Genomic DNA, 19,097 nt, shown 5'->3' with positions numbered 1-19,097 from the left:
ACTGGGTATTTAAGAACGGGCGGGGCGCTTGTACGCCTGTGGAGACAATGTACTGTGCGGCGGGGTCCCCGGAAGCAATACCAGATAGCGCGTTATCGGACACAAGGCGGACACTGCGTCCCACGCGGAGACTTGCAACTGCGAAGCGGAGGCGACACGCAGGGGTGTCGGCAAACCCTAGGCTGGAGTAGATATCAATTCAGCTCCTGGCCACAAGGGAGCTGGAGGGGCTGCAAACAGTCCTTCAAGACACAGTCTAGCGTCATATCTTCACGGATGCGCGATTGGCTCGGAGAATTTTTGACTAATAGAACCCATGAAGGGTTCCTTAGGCCGATATTACACTAACAAATGTATTGGACGAAGCTCATTTGTTCAGTGTATTGGACATAGTGTAATAGGGAACTTTCGTCAAATGTCGCCTTCCGTCCAATTTATTTGATCAAATGCAGCGCGGCGCACTACATTTGATAAAAGACGTCGTTCGTCTTTTGCTTACGGCAGCGATAAATGCAACCGTTAGGAGCGTTAGCATCACTGCCGTTGTCTGACATCTAACGTTTGTCTACAGCGTTTCGAAATTTAGATGGTGCATCGCATCTGCAACGAAATTGATAGAAATGTACGAGGCAGATGAAGCACTGTATAACTTGCGGTATCCCGATTACAGAAATAGAACAAGAAGAAGCGCTATCTATTAAAGAATTACGGAGTCCATTACATGTGAAATACGCCAAGGTCGTTCCCCCAAGGATTCAAAGGAGAAAATATACAAGTTCTGTGGAAACAAAAATATTTCTTAATGGATATAGTATGTACTAAATAGTTATTTGCCTTTAGATATTCCTCCTTCAGTGCTTTATAAACAGCGTGACACGTTTCTGGTATTATTGTAGCCAATGTGCATTGCGGTATTCGAGTGCTGTACTGTAAACTAGAGTAGTAGATATAGCATTTCCGAGGTGAGTGTTGTGCTTCGTAATATAAGGATCCATTTTCCTGAGCACGTATTGAAATTTACTCTCGTCCATTCGCAAGTAATTTTCATACAATTTTAGGTCTTCGACTTGCAGCTCCTGTAAGAAATTTTGTTGAATGCTTTTATTGTCTCGCCGTGAAACCCCCAGCTTCACGCAAGTACGTTTCCTTTTCCTTTTTTTCGGTTCGTCTTCCAATGCAAACACAATGCAATTTATAAATGATAGAGCGCAGCAATCAGTCGCCCCTCCCTTTTTTTGGGGTTTTATTACGCAAATACAGATCTAAGCTAGTGCCTAGCCATTATCAATGCACTATTTTTTAATCTCGATGCATGTTCCGTGTTGTTCGTGCGTCAGTCGCAGTTCTTTGAATACTACTGATTCGTGAGTAGTATTCAAAGAACTGTGACTGACATCAGAACAACACGGAACTAACGTTTCGAGACTAAAAAATAGTGCATTGATAAAGGCTAGGGACTAGCCCAAATCTGTATTTGCGTAATAAAACCTCAAAAAAAGGGAGGGGCGACTGATTGCTGTGCTCTTATTGCATAGTTATCAGTGAAGAAGAAAAGGTTTAAAAAAACCTCTCAGAGTGTTAAGGGTTTAACACCCTGTACACACAGAGATCATTCAGAGTGCCTAAACTTGGTGAAGATTGGTAACAAATTAGCCAGCAGCCATTTAGGTGGACAATCGTAGAATCTGAATTAAACACTGCAGGTGGACTTCGAAGGAAAATAACTGTGCTGCCCTCTGGTGGTTCAAATGGTTCAGATGGCTCTGAACACTATGTGACTTAACATCTGAGGTCATCCGTCCCCTAGAATTTAGAACTACTTAAACCCAACTAACCGAAGGACATCACAGATATCCATGCCCAAGGCAGGATTCGAACCCGCGACCGTAGCGGTCGCGCGGTTCCAGACAAGCGCCTAGAGCCGCTCGGCCACACCGGCCGGCTCTGTTGGTAGGCAAGTAGGACAGTGTAAGCGGGGCTTAGAGAAGCCGTATCACGCAGCTTTACATTGAGGCTGTTTGTTTTTCCGTAGAACAAACAGATTGTTGACTGGGGCACACGCTGTCAAGCGTACCAGTATTTATCCACTCTCCTCCGAGAGTTGTTCAGAAATTATTGGATCCCTGAACGTAAACCTAATGGACATTTTTGGTAGTGTGCCGGTTAAAAGCTATGTTATGGATCCCAAATTTTAGTTTCTAAAAATCATATACAGTTTCAGTAGCTATAGATAAAATATTTTCCTTTACGGACAAGTTAGGACAGTAACTTCGGATCGCAATATGATATTCGCAATGGAGAATTTGTTACTGGCAATGTGTACCCTGCAGTACAGGGTCAAAGTCAGAATATTACACAGTTCGTCCCGCCTAGGCAAATGGAGCAAATCGGTTGCTTCTTATTTCGTTTGATGTGGTCTATGGTGGGCGTAATGTTACTTATGGATACATCATTAGCTCAGGGACAGTTCCTCGGGAAACCCCACAAAAAGGTTCTTTTTAATATATTCTCGTCATCACCAGCGGACCAAACCCCTGCCAAGCATTACAAGGCGGCTATGCACAGAAAATGGCTAAAACTTTCACCATATGTTTGTAGGATCCCAACCTCGAACAGCCTTGATAACTTTTTTGACTTATTTATCCGTTTCGAAGATACAGAGGTTCAAAGCTACTCAACTTCTACTAGTAAAATCGGATATGAAGCGAAAACTAAATAATAAATAACCCCAGAAAATTGTTAAAATTTTAAACATAGATCATCTAGAAATATATCTAGAAGTGCCATTTCCCCGTTTTGAAACATTTTATCCGTTATCGAAAAAACCTCATAAAGTTGTTTTTTGAGTATTAAAACCCAGCCGTGGATTCCGAGACGTTTATGCACAGCAAATGGCTGTAATTTTTGCGATGTATTCCCAAGTTGCCGATCACGAACAACCCTGAAAATTTTCTTCATGTAGTTCTCCGTTTCAAAGATACAGAGGTTCAGAGTTACCCTACACGTAAAATCTGGTGTGTGGCGTAAACGTAGTTGAAAGTGACGTATCACGGAGAAATACGCTGTACAGTACCTCCGTTATCGTCTGGAACCCCATGTAGTGGTACTGAAGCATATGTGAAATGTTTTTGCGAGCAAAATCGGATCTACATGCCCTGCGGTGGCAAAGCAAAGAAGGGAACCAGCGGCAAAATGCTCCTGTCGGAGCTCAAAAAATTTAAATATGCGCTTGTTTAAGAGACTGACTGAAAAATGGGGTACCAGCTGCCTCATTCTACTTTCCCCAGCATTTTTAAAATTTTTCCCAAAAATATTAACATGCGAACATATTCGCGCTTTTTATGCTAAGATAGAAGAAGACAGTGGCAGTGGCAAAGAGACGTAAAAGTAATAATTACTGGTAGACTGTAGACAATAGTTGTCATAGAAAGAGCGAAGGAGACGGTGGCAGTGTGAAAGAAGGATATTGGCACACTGGCAGTGGAACATAGTTAAAAGTGACAGAACAGTACTAGGAAAAGAGTGAGGGAGATAGTCCTAGTAAAGGTAGTCGGGGCGAGGACTAAAGAGAAAGAGAAATTGGAAGTGGTGAGAGGCAGTGATAATGAGACACTGAGTGTATTACAGTGGCAACGAGGAAGTGAAAGATAGTGAGAGTGAGAAGAGACGGCAGCAGTAGGGAGGAAGGAATGATATTAGCAGTAAGAGAGAGTGAGATGGAGACAGTACCAGTAGAAAATGACGAAGGGGACTGTGGCTGTGACACGGGAGACAATGACAGAGACACACAAGGAGGTAATAACAATGCGTTGGGCTGAACGAGTGAGTGAGAAAGGGCAACTGGGAGTGGGTGGTGTGAGAGACTCACAGCGGTGGAGTAGTGGCTGTGAGTGTGTTACTGTTAAGGGAGCTTGTGAGGTTTTGAAATGAGTTGCACGCTAAAAATGGCGCGAATATGTTCGCATGCCAAAATTCTTGTGCAAATTTTAAAAGTTGCTGAGGAAGGGTAAAAGAAGCAGCAGCTGGTACCTTCTACTTTTCAGAGTCTTTTAATAAGCGGGAACATATTCGCATTTTTTGTGCTTTGACAGGAGAATTTTTCTGCTGGTTCATCCATTGAACAAGAAGTAATGGAAATAAAGGAATAATTTGGAAGAGGAATTGCAGTTGAGGGAGAAGAATTAAAAACTTTTGAGGTATATCAATGACATTCTAATTTTGTCAGAGACAGCAAAGATCTTGGAAAAAACAGTTGATCGGAACGGATACTGTCTTGAAAAGAGATTATAAGTTGTATATCAAGAAACATAAAACAAGTGTAATGGATTGTAGTCGATTTAAATCAGTCGATGCCGAGGAATTAGAAACTGAAACACTAAAAGTAATATATGAGTATTGCTATTTGGGCAGCAAAATAAGTGACGGCGGTTGAAGTAGAGGGGATATAAAATGCAGGCGGGCAACAGGAAGAAAAACGGTTGTGAGAAAGAGAATTTTGTTAACTTCTGGACAATGAACAGTTCGAACAAAAACAAGAAAGAAGCTTCTGGAATATGGTTCTAAATAAAAGTGGTGAAGATAAGATGGATAGCTCTGTCAACTGATGAGGTGGCACTGAATTGAAATGGCGTGAGAAGAAATTTATGGTATAACTCTCCGAAAAGAAGGATTCGATTGAAATACGCATCCTAAGGGATCAGTGAATCATTTTTGTACTGTAGGGTGTGCGGGGAGTAAAAATACTAGAGCGGAGACCATGGCTTGAATACAGTAAGCAGATATATTCGTATCCTCTGCTGAGTATAACTGAATGTTACAACCAGGGACCTGCGAAGTGGGAACCATCAATTAGAGGTAGAATTGAAATATGGTCCGAAAACCGCATTCACAATTCTATCTGGATATTATCTGTATCCTTGTACGCCATTTGGAATGCAAAATGCGCCAGCAACTTTGCAACAACCGTTGGATTGAGTGCTATGGGGATTAAAAGCCAAAGCAGTGTACGGTATACTTACACAACATGTATGTATTCTCCAAGGATATGCAGAAATGTATACTGGTAAAGTAGATTCGCCTCTCGTTACATCTAATGGCAAATTCCGCATTATGTAGAAGGGTGTCCGGATACTTTCAATATGATAGTGTACACTGCCGACGTCCGCTGTCAGAGTACTGAGTACATTAAGCAGGTTTAAGTAGTGGGATGTTGTAGCACTTATGCAGAGATGGAGAGGCTTGCATGGGATGGACCAGCACGGAGAGTTGCATCAAACCAGTCTTCATACTGAAGACCACAACAAATGTTTGTGGACATCATATAGCGTTACTTATAGTCTCTAGTACCCATGTTTGTAACAACGCACTTGCCCAACAGTATTACATTTTTCGGATGGGAGGATGTATTGCACGATTCATTCCACATGATTACGGTACGTAAAAGTTCTGTGAAGTTTCTGTTTTACACATCCGATAAAACTGAAAACAAGGTGTTGACTTATAAAATATTAACAATTTCATTTTAAATGTCTCAAGTCGCAAAGAAAGCAGTTATCCAACAGTAATATGACCCAAGTCAGAACATCTGCATTCAATAGCTTACAAATATTCTCTATTAATCATAGGAAAAGTGTCTACATTGTCTTTCACTGTGTGTTTCGTACTCACTCGAGTTAACTGATTATACTATACTGAGGGCATAATATCAAAATTTCACTGTTTAAATTGGACATTAGCCGTAATAGATTTTCAACTCCATACTTGCACATCTCGCTAATACATAGCCGAAAATTAAAAGAAAATGAAGTTTGCAGCGCTCGATTAGTAGATAACCTATGGAGTCATTGTTCAATACTAGACAAAATCCGCAAATTTTCTTGTTTCATTTGGTACAGCAAATGAATGGAGTGATGCATTACAGTTATTTTCATTAGTGTCCGGGAAGACTAAAATTAAATTGGCTGCAAAAGTTTAGTGCATAATTTCTTCTGTAGTAATGTTTGAATATAGCTATCAATATCTTTTGTTGCAGGTGTTCGGCGCGGAAGACGTGAAGAATGTTCATCAGTATGGGAAAGTGTTTGGGTAAGTACATATCCCTATACGAGCTAGTAAGCCACATATTACAAGCTAATTAAGGGGATCTGTGAGGGGAGACACCAAGAGGTGTTAATGATCAGTTATTTAAGTTTCATTACTCTGTCATTTGTCGTGTACAACACCAGCTAGCTTAGGTTGTGCTAAGGGGAAAACCGGCTGAGGTGGCCAGGAAGTTCGAGGCGCTACAGTCTGGAACCGCGCGACCGCTACGGTCACAGGTTCGAATCTTGCCTCGGGCAAGGATGTATTTGATGTCTTTAGGTTAATTAGGTATAAATAGTTCTAAGTTCTAGGGGACTGATGACCTCAGAAGTTAAGTCCCATAGTGCTCAGAGCCATTTGAACCATTTTTGCTAAGGGGAAATGTACAACACTGTCCACTGGAAGTGCTGAATACGTCGTTTAGACTTCCACGGGCGTTCAATTACTTCTTACTCATGTTTTACAGTCCGTTCCATGACGTCGTCATCTCGGTCGGTCTTTTATTATTACTTTAAATCCAGTAAAAGATTTTATTTATTCCACCTACTATACATTCACATGGTTGCCTGTACTGCTCATCTCCAGTTAATGTTAATTGTGGCAAGCATTGAACGAGGTCCTGTGCTTTGCTTTTTACACATTCCGCTCTAGTCTCCTGATCCATTTGTTTGTTTTCCTGTCCCTCATAGTAATTCCCAGGTGGAATTTCTTCATTTCTCACTGAGCAATCGAATTTTTTGAATAGTTTTTGCATCAGAAATCCATGTCTTACAGCCAAAGTCAGGACATGTTATAACCACTGACCCTAAACATTATTTTCCAGATGTGTTGTAAACTTAGCTTTTGAAAACCATGCTACTCTTCAGTTGATATTTTTCGGTCGAGCCAGTCTTTGTCCTTAACGTGCCAAAAGGTAAAAACCTCGTCAATGATTTTACTTTTCAGTTTGTACTACTTTCTTTTCGATACTATGTTTACACTTTATATTTAGTCGTATTGTAACTGATTTTCAGGCCCAGTCTTTACTATCTGAAATCACCTTGTATGACTCTTGTTACAACCCGAAATTTCTCACTCTCGTCTTCTTTACAATACTGAAACATTACAAAAAATTATTTACAATGATATGTGATCCATATGTGAATATGTGGGAACGGTGGTTATGGCGCTGAACATGAGCCTCAGTTTGTATTACTAACGCGGTAATGAAACCGATGTAGTACGTCTGTGTTTATACATGTCATTGATATAATAAGCATAAATTCGGTCACAAGGCCTTCACGAGTCCATCGCTACTGACCTATCATCGTGTCATCCTCTGCCAATAGCGTCATTGGATCTTGTAGGGAGGGGCATGTGGTCAGCACACCGCTCTGCCGGCCGTGGTCGGTATTCGTGACCTGGAGCCGCTACTGCTCGGTTGGATAGCTCATCAGTAGGCCTCATAAAGACTCAGTGCACCCCGTTCCTGTCCTCCCACCAAAGCAAAATCGCCGGCAGTATCGGAAATCGAACCCGGAACTTTCGCACTGCAGTCAGCCGCGCTGCTACGGAGACGTCGTTGATATCACACCTGGATAATTGACAAATGGGTGTAATGGATGAGTAACGAAGTTGGGTGCCAAACTTTGAGACATGGAGCGGATCTGCTCTGAAACAATTTTAATTTGTAAGTCATTGTGAATCGTATTTATAACTAACCATGGAGCATGTAATATTATTCGCAATGCCCTATTTTGGACAACCTGAACTGTGCTGAGATGCGTAGGTGCTACATGTCCCCATAGGGTGAAGGCATACAGTAAGATTAGTTGTATTATCGATTTATAAAGTAGGATACTGTTTATCGTATTTAGAGATGATCTTCTGCTTATTAAAGGATATAAGGCATCTAATACACTGTTTGCTTAGTTCGCTGCCTCAGTTATATGTTTCTTGAAGTTACTATTACTACCTCTTCCACTCCCGAGAGCAAAAACCGGTCCTGCTGATCTTCTGCTAACATGTGCGTCCTTCGGAACTCTATATTCCGGGTTTTCGGCACTAAATGTTGGCAAAAATACTTGTTGAAAACCGGTGGTAGGCAGAAAACATCTTCCGAGATTGTCCTAAATGCTTTCTCCGAAAATTATTTCGAACATTTAGTCCACGAACCCACGCGAATTGTAAATGGTTGCGAAAACACACTTGACCTCTTTGCCACAAACAATCCAGAGCTGATAGAGAGCATCATGACTGATACAGGGATTAGTGATCATAAGGTCGTTGTAGCTAGGTTCAATACCGTTTCTTCCAAATCCATCATAAATAAACGCAAAATAATTTTATTTAAAAAAGCGGATGAAGTGTCACTAATTTAAAAAAGCGGATAAAGTGTCACTAGAAGCCTTCCTAAAAGACAGTCTCCATTCCTTCCGAACTGACTATGCAAATGTAGACGAGATGTTGCTCAAATTCAAAGATATAGTAGCAACAGCAATTGAGAGATTCATACCTCATAAATTGGTAAGAGATGGAACTGATCCCCCGTCGTACACAAAACAGGTCCGAACGCTGTTGCAAAGGCAACGGAAAAAGCATGCGAAGTTCAGAAGAACGCGAAATCCCGAAGATTGGCTAAAATTTACAGACGCGCGAAATTTGGCTCGGACTTAAATGCGAGATGCCTTTAATAGGTTCCACAACGAAACACTGTCTCGAAATTTGGTAGAAAATCCGAAGAAATTCTGGTCGTATGTGAAGTACACAAGCGGCAAGACGCAGTCAATGCCTTCGCTGCGCAGTGCCGATGGTACTGTTACCGACGACTGTGCCGCTAAAGCGGAGTTATTGAACGCAGTTTTCCGAAATTCCTTCGCCAGGGAAGACGAATGGAATATTCCACAATTTGAAACACCAACATCTGCTAACATGAGTTTCTTAGAAGTAGATACCTTAGGGTTTGCGAAGCAACTCAAATCGCTTGATACGGGCAAGTCTTCACGTCCAGATTGTATACCGATTAGGTTTCTTTCAGATTACGCTGATACAATAGCTCCCTACTTAGCACTCCAACCGCTCACTCTCCGATAGATCTGTACCTACAGATTGGAAAATTGCGCAGGTCACATCAGTGTTTAAGAAGGGTAGTAGGAGTAATCCATCTAACTACAGACCTATATCATTGACGTCGGTTTGCAGTAGAGTTTTGGAGCATATACTGTATTCAAACATTATGAATCACCTCGAAGGGAACGATCTATTGATACGTAATCAGCATGGCTTCAGAAAACATCGCTCTTGTGCAACACAGCTAGCTCTTTATTCGCACGACGTAATGGCCGGAATCGACAGGGGATCTCAAGTTGATTCCGTATTTCTAGATTTCTGGAAAGCTTTTGACACCGTTCCTCACAAGCGACTTCTAATCAAGCTGCGGGCCTGTGGGGAATCGTCTCAGTTGTGCGACTGGATTCTTGATTTCCTGTCAGGAAGGTCGCAGTTCGTAGTAATAGACGGCAAATCATTGAGTAAAACTGAAGTGATATCAGGTGTTCCCCAGGGAAGCGTCCTGAGACCTCTGCTGTTCCTGATCTATATAAATGATCTGGGTGACAATCTGAGCAGTTCTCTTGGTTGTTCGCAGATGATGCTGTAATTTACTGTCTAGTAAGGTCATCCGAAGACCAGTATCAGTTGCAAAGCGATTTAGAAAAGATTGCTGTATGCTGTGGCAGGTGGCAGTTGACGCTAAATAACGAAAAGTGTGAGATGATCCACATGAGTTCCAAAAGAAATCCGTTGGAATTCGATTACTCGATAAATAGTACAATTCTCAAGGCTGTCAATTCAACTAAGTACCTGGGTGTTAAAATTACAAACAACTTCAGTTGGAAGGACCACATAGATAATATTGTCGGGAAGGCGAGCCAAAGGTTGCGTTTCATTGGCAGGACACTTAGAAGATGCAACAAGTCCACTAAAGAGACAGCTTACACTACACTCGTTCGTCCTCTGTTAGAATATTGCTGCGCGGTGTGGGATCCTTACCAGGTGGGATTGACGGAGGACATCGAGAGGGTGCAAAGAAGGGCAGCTCGTTTTGTATTATCGCGTTATAGGGGAGAGAGTGTGGCAGATATGATACACGAGTTGGGATGGAAGTCATTACAGCATAGACGTTTTTCGTCGCGGCGAGACCTTTTTACGAAATTTCAGTCACCAACTTTCTCTTCCGAATGCGAAAATATTTTGTTGAGCCCAACCTACATAGGTAGGAATGATCATCAAAATAAAATAAGAGAAATCAGAGCTCGAACAGAAAGGTTTAGGTGTTCGTTTTTCCCGCGCGCTGTTAGGGAGTGTTGTAGTAGAGAGATAGTATGATTGTGGTTCGATGAACCCTCTGCCAAGCACTTAACTGTGAATTGCAGAATAGTCATGTAGATGTAGATGTAGAAATGTTAGAAAAAAACCTTAGATTAATACACAACATGTACTACTTCCTGTGCAAATGAGGACAACTCCATTGAAAAAGAGTAAACATAACGAACTGCTTGCACCGGAAACAGACCTGAACCAAAAGTAACATTAAAGTAAAAACACAAATAACCCGAAACACTCTCAGCTTTGTTAGGGAGGGTCGTCACCTTTGGCTGGAGATTGAATGTTGCTAAAATGCATGACACGATTAAGGCCGGGTAAGGCATAGGCCTTTTCCGCGCAGTACAGAATGTTAAGTTTGTCCATGTCGGCGTGATCTTCAGAGTTCTGAGATTCAAGTGTGAACATAACGCCCACTGATTCTGTAGTATACTGTGCTGCAAAATCCGACACATCCCTGATGCCACGAATGAACCTTGTTTTTAGTGCGATCGTAGTCATTCATTGAGTAGCACTTTGAAAATAATTTAACTTTGTTTTTAAGTAATATCTCGTAGACTGTCTTTGAAAATCTCGGTATGTAACGAGAGGATATTTTGCCAATTTCGTTCAAATAGTGAAGACTTGACCAGAAACTAAATTGACAGAATTGGGAGCTCCAGACGACCGAGCTTTTACAAAAAATGGCATTTTTGGCGCAGGTCGGCGGAGGCATGAACTATTTTTGCTATCGTAGTTTGTAGGCAGTGGTTGACGCAGTGGAAAGAGTGCGGAATGGTAATCAGATGGTCGTGAGGTCGTGTCTTTCCGTGGAAAAGCTTTTTAAATTTCTTTTTATTTTCAATTTTTACATTCCTCACACTGAAAATAAACCAAAGTAATGCCCAGAATATGGTATTTATTAATATTTTTGTAGAGGGCATGAAAAGGTAACGCAAAGGTAAATTTAAGAATGCTAATAAATTTCCAGAAGGGATTGTAAGTGTAAAGGAGAACTTCATACATAAAATTAAATACTTTTATTTTTCTACGGTTAATGTCTTACACATGCTGGGCTGATATTCACCGTGAAAACAGGGGAAGCAGTAGTTTTCTAGGCATCTTGCACGCGTTATTGGCCAAAACGCCGCATTTTTACTGTTAAATGGTGTGTTAAAGTTTCTAAAGGAAAACAATAAACGCACTGTGTTCTTACAGTATTCTCGATAAATTCACGTTAAGCTAGCAAGCGATTGAGCGCCATAGCTGTAACTAGCCTTGTCCCCAATGGGCAACTGGCCGATAGTACCTGACTGTGAACCTATTGTTCGCGTGCAACTAACAAGAGGTGCTCGAAGGTCAAATTGAAACTCAGAAAATACGAAGTCCTGTACGCTGTAATTACAATCCGTGCTTGGACAGTTATTTGCAGAGTGCTCGTGGAGGCTGTAGGTAGAATCCTTCGTGCAAATTAATTTGCAATCGCATATTTTCGTTTGACTTTATTTTTAATGTCTTGCATGAAAATATTAATGTATACTATACATTGAGCTTTATTTCGGTTTACTTACAGTGCAACATAGAAACTGTCAATTAAAATTTAGAAAAGTTTTTGCATAGCGCCTCGAACTCACGACCCTCAGATTAGCATCCTATACTCACTTCATTGCGCCACTCGTTGACAGGAAACTACGCAAACATAAATGACTCATGACTCGGCTGACCCGTCTCAGAGATGCTACTTTTTATAAGAGCTTTGGCGTCTGGAGCTCCCACTCTGTCACTGTCATTTTTTCTGGCCAAGCCCTGCATATACGATAAATGTGGACGAAATCGGTGACGACGAAAAGGCGCCGTCCCGTTGTGAGCTCTGGTAAGTGTTCTCGTCTCCTTTTCAAAAATATTTCTCATAAGAATTTGGCTCATGTGTCTAATATCCCAGGATGTTAAGGGCCGCATGCAACGTTAGCGCGAGCTGCAAGATGACAGATATATATGTGACACCCGTTTTATTGACAGGTATAGGGAATTGGGAACTCGTGCAAAGGTTGATTTATGCACGCTGGTTTCTTATGAACGGGATCGCCAAGTATGTTCAAACTTGGAATGTTCAACGAAAGGAAAGGAAGCTGGTGTTTAATGTCTCGTCGATGTCAGTGTAGTTAGAGACACAGAATGCGCTCCGAGGTGATGTTCTGGGAACAAGCAGCGGTATCCTTTTTAAGTTTGTCTTGAAGTGATTTGCAGATGTAATGGAAAGAGATTTCAGTACAGGATGTTTATAAATTAGTTGTGCAAAAGTAGCCTTTAATTGTGCAAAGGCTAAATATCTTACAGAAATGTTTGATACATCACTGAATGCGGTATATCTTCCAAGTTACATTACCGCCGATCATTGTTAGTTCCCGACGTTCCTGCAAGGTGGCATGCGCGAATGAGTTATACCAACAGTCATCATGGAGTCGTATAATGGTGCAGAGCTTGCGGAGTTTTTTTTTTTTTTACGGTTGCAAATCGCTACTGCAGTTCAGGGACAATTCAGAGCTAAGTGTCGCAAGCCGCCATCTCAGAAACAAATTGTTATAAAATTGTTCAGTCGTTTCACCGTAACTGGCTGTGTATCACATACGATGCCGGGTCAGGGTGAGTCAGCAGTCTCTGACGCAGCAATTGAACAATTTCGGCAGTCTTACAATCATAGTCTGCGTAAATCAAAGAGAATTGAATAGGCTTTGTGTTGCAATTTGGAAGGTATTACGGAAACACCTGTCATTCAAAACCTGAAATTTCCAACTGTTACAAGGTTTAAGGGAAAGTGAGAAATAAAAACAAGCTAAGTTCTATGTAGAAATGTTGAACAAAATCCGAGAGTGAAGATGATTTACGTAATAAAATTGTGTGTACAGTGATGAAGACACCTTCAATATCTGCGTTAAAGTTGAATCGGCATAATGCACGGATGACACAAGCAGTTGCCACCATACTTCTAGACTTGCTTCACAGGATTTAGCCGGAAATTGATTACAGATGGGACAACCGTCACATAACAAAATGTTGCCACATAGAACATTTGTAAATAGAACTTGCATCGAGTGCTGGATCAAACGTTTCTGTAAGTTATTTACCTTTCTCACAATTAAAGGTTGCTTTTGTATGACTAGCTTATGAACACACTGTATCGTAACAACTGCCCCCCCCCCCCCCCTTGGTGAATGGCTGTGGAGAATGTTGCACTGTTTCTCTTCTGCTCGAAGTCTTGCACGAAAAAAATTGGTAACTGCCAATCCTAATTCTGCAGTGCTTAAATCCGGGTTAAGCAGAGATGGCCAAGTCACACTTTTCAAAAATACTCATGTTCTGACTGAGTCCATAACTGACAGTCGTGGAGTTGGAGAGTCTTGGCATCGGTGTGTAAGACCATATCAGGAAGACGAAGTTGCTAAAAGTGAACTCTCTTACGTGATGCTACCGTTACAGTACCATTTATTTGACCTTATAATCAAGTATAAGCACAGCGAAGCCAAACAAGCATACTCGACATGTCAATAAGATCCTTACGTCCAGAATAGTCTGTCTGATGTAACAGAAGCTGAAAACTGACAACGCCGCCCAGACTAATGTATGCTTGATAAGCCAAACCATCAAGATACCCGTCCACCGCAGCCGCTTGGTGGTGCTTGCAGGTGACGCGGTAAGGCGAGTATACAGCTGGAGCAGACACGAATGGGGACCCATTCTAGCGACGATACGAACCGCAAGTGAGGAGACCCATCGATACAAGCGACTTTGACAGAAGCCAGAGTGTTGTGGATCGGCGGCTGGGAACGACCATCTCGGAAACGGCCATGCTGGTCGGCAGTTCGCTTGCTCCTGTCGTAAGCATCTATGTATGGGAAGTGGCTAAAGGACGGTGAAACCAATTGTAGGCGATAAGGTGTTGGAGGTCCATGCCTCATAACAAAACATCTACATCTATACTTCGAAAGCAATTTGATTATGTGTGGCGGAGGGAACTTCTAGCATCAGTATCGATCCCCCCTACCCTATCCCAATCACGAATGGCTTGCAGGAACGACGAATATCGGTAAACCTCGGTATTAGCTCGAATTTCCTCCTTCTGGTCGTTTCGTGAGACGTATGTCGGATTAAGTAATATGTTGTACGACTCGTCCTGGAACGTACTGCCGGCCGCGGTGGTCTCGCGGTTCTAGGCGCGCAGTCCGGAACCGTGCGACTTCTACGGTCGCAGGTTCGAATCCTGTCTCGGGCATGGATGTGTGTGATGTCCTTAGGTTAGTTAGGTTTAAGTAGTTCTAAGTTCTAGGGGACTGATGACCACAGCAGTTGAGTCCCATAGTGCTCAGAGCCATTTGAACCTGGAACGTACTCTCTCGGAATTTCAATGGTAAACCTCTCCGTGATGTGCAACGCTTCTCTTGCAACGTCTGTCACTGGAATTTGTTGAGCATTTCCGTAACGCTCTCGCGCCGGCTAAAGGATTCCTTGACGAAACGAGTTGCTCTTATTTGGATTTTCTCTATCTCTTCTATCAGTCTTACTGTATGGGAGTCCAAGAGTGAGAAACAATGCTCAAGAATCTGTCGAACAAGTATTTCGTGGACGAATTACATTTCCTGTGAATTTGTCTGGCAGCCGGTTTTCCTACTCTCTGTAGACACTAAAGAGTCAAACTGGTACAGCTGCGTAATATTTTGCAGGGCCCCCGCGAAAACGCAGAAACGCCGAAACACGGCGTGTCATGGACTCGACTAATGTCTCAAGTAGTGCTGCAGGGTATTCACACCATCAATCTGCAGGGCTGTCCATAAATCCGTAAGAGTACGAGGGGGTGTAGATCTCTCCTGAACCGCAAGTTGCAAGTCATGTCATATATGCTCAATAATGTTCATGTCTGGGGAAATTTGGAAATTCGTGGTTAGGTCTTATGCGACCAAACTGCTGATGTCATCGGTCCCTAAGCTTACACACTACTTAATCTAACTTAAACTAACGCTAAGGACGACACACACACACACACACACACACACACACACACACACACACACACACACACACACACACACACACACACACACACACACACACTCATGCCCGAGGCAGGACTCGAACCTTCGACGGGCGAAGCCGGGCGGCTACCCCGCGCGACGCATGTCACCATTGGTGGCCAGCGAAAGTGTTTAAACTCAGAAGTGGAGTGTGGAGTGGTGCAGTGTCCTGCTGGAATTACCCGAGTCCGTCGGAATGTATAATGGACATGAATGCATGCAGATGATCAGACACGATGTTTACGGACGTGTCGCCTGTCATTGCCATATCTAGACGTATCAGGGGTCCCATATCACTTCAACTGCACGTGCCCCACACCAATACAGAGCCTCCACCAGCTTGAACAGCCCCTGATGACATGCAGTGTACATGAATTCATGAGGTTGTCTCCATACCCGTACACGTTCATCCGTCGATACAACTTGAAACGAGACTCGCCCGACCAGTCATCAATAGTCCAATGTCGGTGTTGACGTGTCCTGGCGATGCGTAAAGCATTGTGTCGTGCAGTCATCTAGGGTACACAGCGGGCCCTCCGTTCCGAAATAACATACCGATGATGTTTTGTTCAATAGCTCGCACCCTGAAAATTGTTGACGGACCTGTTTTGAAATATGGAGCAATTTGCAGAAGGGTTGCACTTACGGCGCGCTGAACGGTTCTCTTCAGTTGGTTCCGTTGGTCCCGTTCTTGCTGGACCTTCTTCCGGGGGCAGCAATGTCGGAGACTTGATTTCTTTTACGGGGTTACTTATGTTCACGGTACACTCGTGAAATGGTCGTATGGCAAAATCGGCACTCTGTCGCTACCTAGGAGATGGTGCGTCCGATCGCTCGAGCGCCGACTATAACACGACGTTCGAACTCACTTAAATCTTGATAACCTACCATTGTAGCAGCAGTAACCGATCTAAGAACTGCGCCAGACACATGTTGTCTTATACACACTATGTGATCGAAAGTATCCGGACACTCCAAAAAAACATACGTTTTTCATATTAGGTCCATTGGGCTACCACCCACTGCCAGGTACTCCATATCAGCAACTTCAGTACTCATTAGACATCGTGAGAGAGCAGAATGGGACTTCGAACGTGGTAAGGTGATTGGGTGTCAGTTGTGTCATACGTCTGTACGCGAGATTTCCACTCTCCTAAACATCCCTAGGTCCACTGTTTCAGATGTGATAGTGAAGTGTAAACGTGGACGGACACGTACAGCACTAAAGCGTATAGGCCAAACTCGTCTGTTGACTGACAGAGACCGCCAACAGTTGAAGAGGGTCGCACACATCTATCCAGACCATCACACAAAAATCCCAAACGGCATCAGAGTCCACTGCAACTGCAATGATAATTAGGCGGAAGGTGAGAAAACTTGGATTTCATGGTCGAGCGTCTGCTCATAAGACACCCATCACGACGGTAAACGCCAAACGACTTCTGTCTTGATGTAAGGCGCGTGAACATTGGACGATTGAACAGTGGAAAAACGTTGTGAGGAGTGACTAATCACGGTACACAATGTGGCGAACCGGTGGCAGGGTATGGGAATGGCGAATGCCCGGTGAACGTCATCTGTCAGTGTGTGTAGTGCCAACAGTAAAATCCGGATTCGGTGGTGGCGGAGTAGTCACACGACAATAACATCCCTGTAATTGAATGGCCTGCACAGAGTCCTGACTTGAATCCTATAGAACACCTTTAGGATGTTTTGGGACTTCGTACCAGGGCTCACTGACCGATTTCGATACCTCTCCTCAGTGCAGCAATTGTGAAGAATGGGCTGCCATTGCCCAAGAAACCTTCCAGCACCTGACTGAATATATGCATGCGGGAGTGGAAGCTATAATCAAGTCTGAGGGTGAAACAACACTATATTGAATTCCAACATTACTGATGGAGGGCGCCATGAACTTGTACGTCATTTTCAACCAGGTGTCCGGATACTTTTGACGACATAGTGTCGGCGTTGCCGACCACAACGTCGTATTCTGCCTATTTACATATCCCTGTATTTGACTACGCATACCTATACCAGTTTCTATGGCGCGTCAGTGTATATCGGAAACAGTAACTGCCCAATCGTACTTCCTTGGGGTGCTTCTGAAAGTACCTTTACATCTGTCGATTTTCTTACATTAAGAGCGACATATTCTGATTTGTCGGCAAATAAAACTTCAGACCATCATATAGCTGGTCCGATACGGGGTAAACTTGTGTTTTTCTTCACAAAGTGATAGTGCGTGATTGTATCGAATACCTTCCTGAAGTGCAGAAACACGGCATCAACCTGAGTGCCGGTGTCTACAACGCTCTGGATGTCCTGCAGGAACAGAGCGAGTTGAGTTTCGCAAGATCTCTGTTTGCGGAAGCCATGTTGATTTTTTATACTGAAGGTTTTTGTTCTGCAGGAACGAGCGTTCCATGAAAGTACAGCTGATGACGTCAGCGATAGAGGCCTATAACTGTGTGCATCTGTCCTACGACTCTTCTTAAAGAGGCTGTGACGTGCGCTTTTTTTAAGTCGCCAAGTACTCTTCTTTGCTTCAGCGGTCTATGATAAACTGCTGCTAGTAGGGGAGCAAGCTCTATTGCATAATCACTGTAACATCTCACACGTATCTCATCTGGTCCAAATGCTTTCCAATACTAACCGAGTGTAGTTGGTTTTTTTTTCCACTATCAGTTATTCAATATCTGGCATTTCGGCTTTCGTGCTATGATTGAAAAGAAGGATCCTGTTAGATCTTCTGTAGTGAAACCGAATGCAATATTTCGGTCTCCTTCCTGTCCTTTTTTCGTTTCGATGCCAGTAGGGCACTGAGGGACTGAATAGATGATATCGATCCGCTTATTGATTTTACGTAAGACCAAAACATCTTTCCCATTCCTTAAAACTTTGCTCGGAACATACAGCATACTGAAAAATACTTTTTCTATTTGTGCTTCACACCTTCGTCGTCAGAGCTGAATATTTGATGTTGACTACTCAAAAATTTTGCAGGCTGTATCCTCTCAGTCTCAGTAAGCAAAAAATTCCTACTTTTCATTAAAACGCATGCAGTCATAGTTGCTGTCAGTGTGTTACGATAACTGATGCCCTCCTCTTGCTTTAACTATTCCGAAAGTTCAGGTCTGCTTGTTGCTTGGACGTCACAACCGTTACGCTCACTAGATGGTTCTTTAAGTATTAGATCGAAGTAATTTTTGGACACGACATTCAGAATAATGTCATCCGAATCCCTGTCTCGGGCATTCTTATTTTCTTATTCATATTAAACCTGCTCCGCATTGCTCCTATTTGAGTTTGTATTTATAACCCTGTATTCAACTGGCCAGAAGTTCTGTTCCTTCTGCTACTGAACTTCACAAACGCCCACTGTATCTAATTTCAATCCATCCATTTTCCTTTTTAAATTTTCTAACCTACCTGCTCGATTAGGGGACCTAACATTCCATGCACCGACCAGTAGGATGTCGGTTTTGTGCCTCCTGATAACGACATTCTTTTGAGTAGTGCCTGCCTGAAGATCCGAACGGGGGACAGTTTACCTCAGAAATATTTTACCCAAGAGGACACCATCCTCATCTAACTATACAGTAGTTG

General features: G+C 42.8%; 1 protein-coding gene across 1 annotated transcript in view; it reads left to right on the top strand.

Annotated features, from left to right (window-relative positions):
* The window catches only part of LOC126355849 (cytochrome P450 3A41-like), a 257,307-nt gene that overhangs the window by 197,830 nt on the left and 40,380 nt on the right, over window positions 1-19,097 (top strand). The window contains exon 3 of the mRNA XM_050006329.1: window positions 6,032-6,084. Coding sequence (XP_049862286.1) covers window positions 6,032-6,084 — 53 coding nt within the window. The remainder of the gene's footprint in view (window positions 1-6,031; window positions 6,085-19,097) is intronic.

This window comes from Schistocerca gregaria, chromosome 1 (assembly GCF_023897955.1).
Source record: "Schistocerca gregaria isolate iqSchGreg1 chromosome 1, iqSchGreg1.2, whole genome shotgun sequence".
Lineage (NCBI taxonomy): Eukaryota > Metazoa > Arthropoda > Insecta > Orthoptera > Acrididae > Schistocerca > Schistocerca gregaria.
The sequence above is the reverse complement of the archived record's forward strand: the minus strand, read 5'-3'. Positions and strand labels throughout refer to the sequence as shown.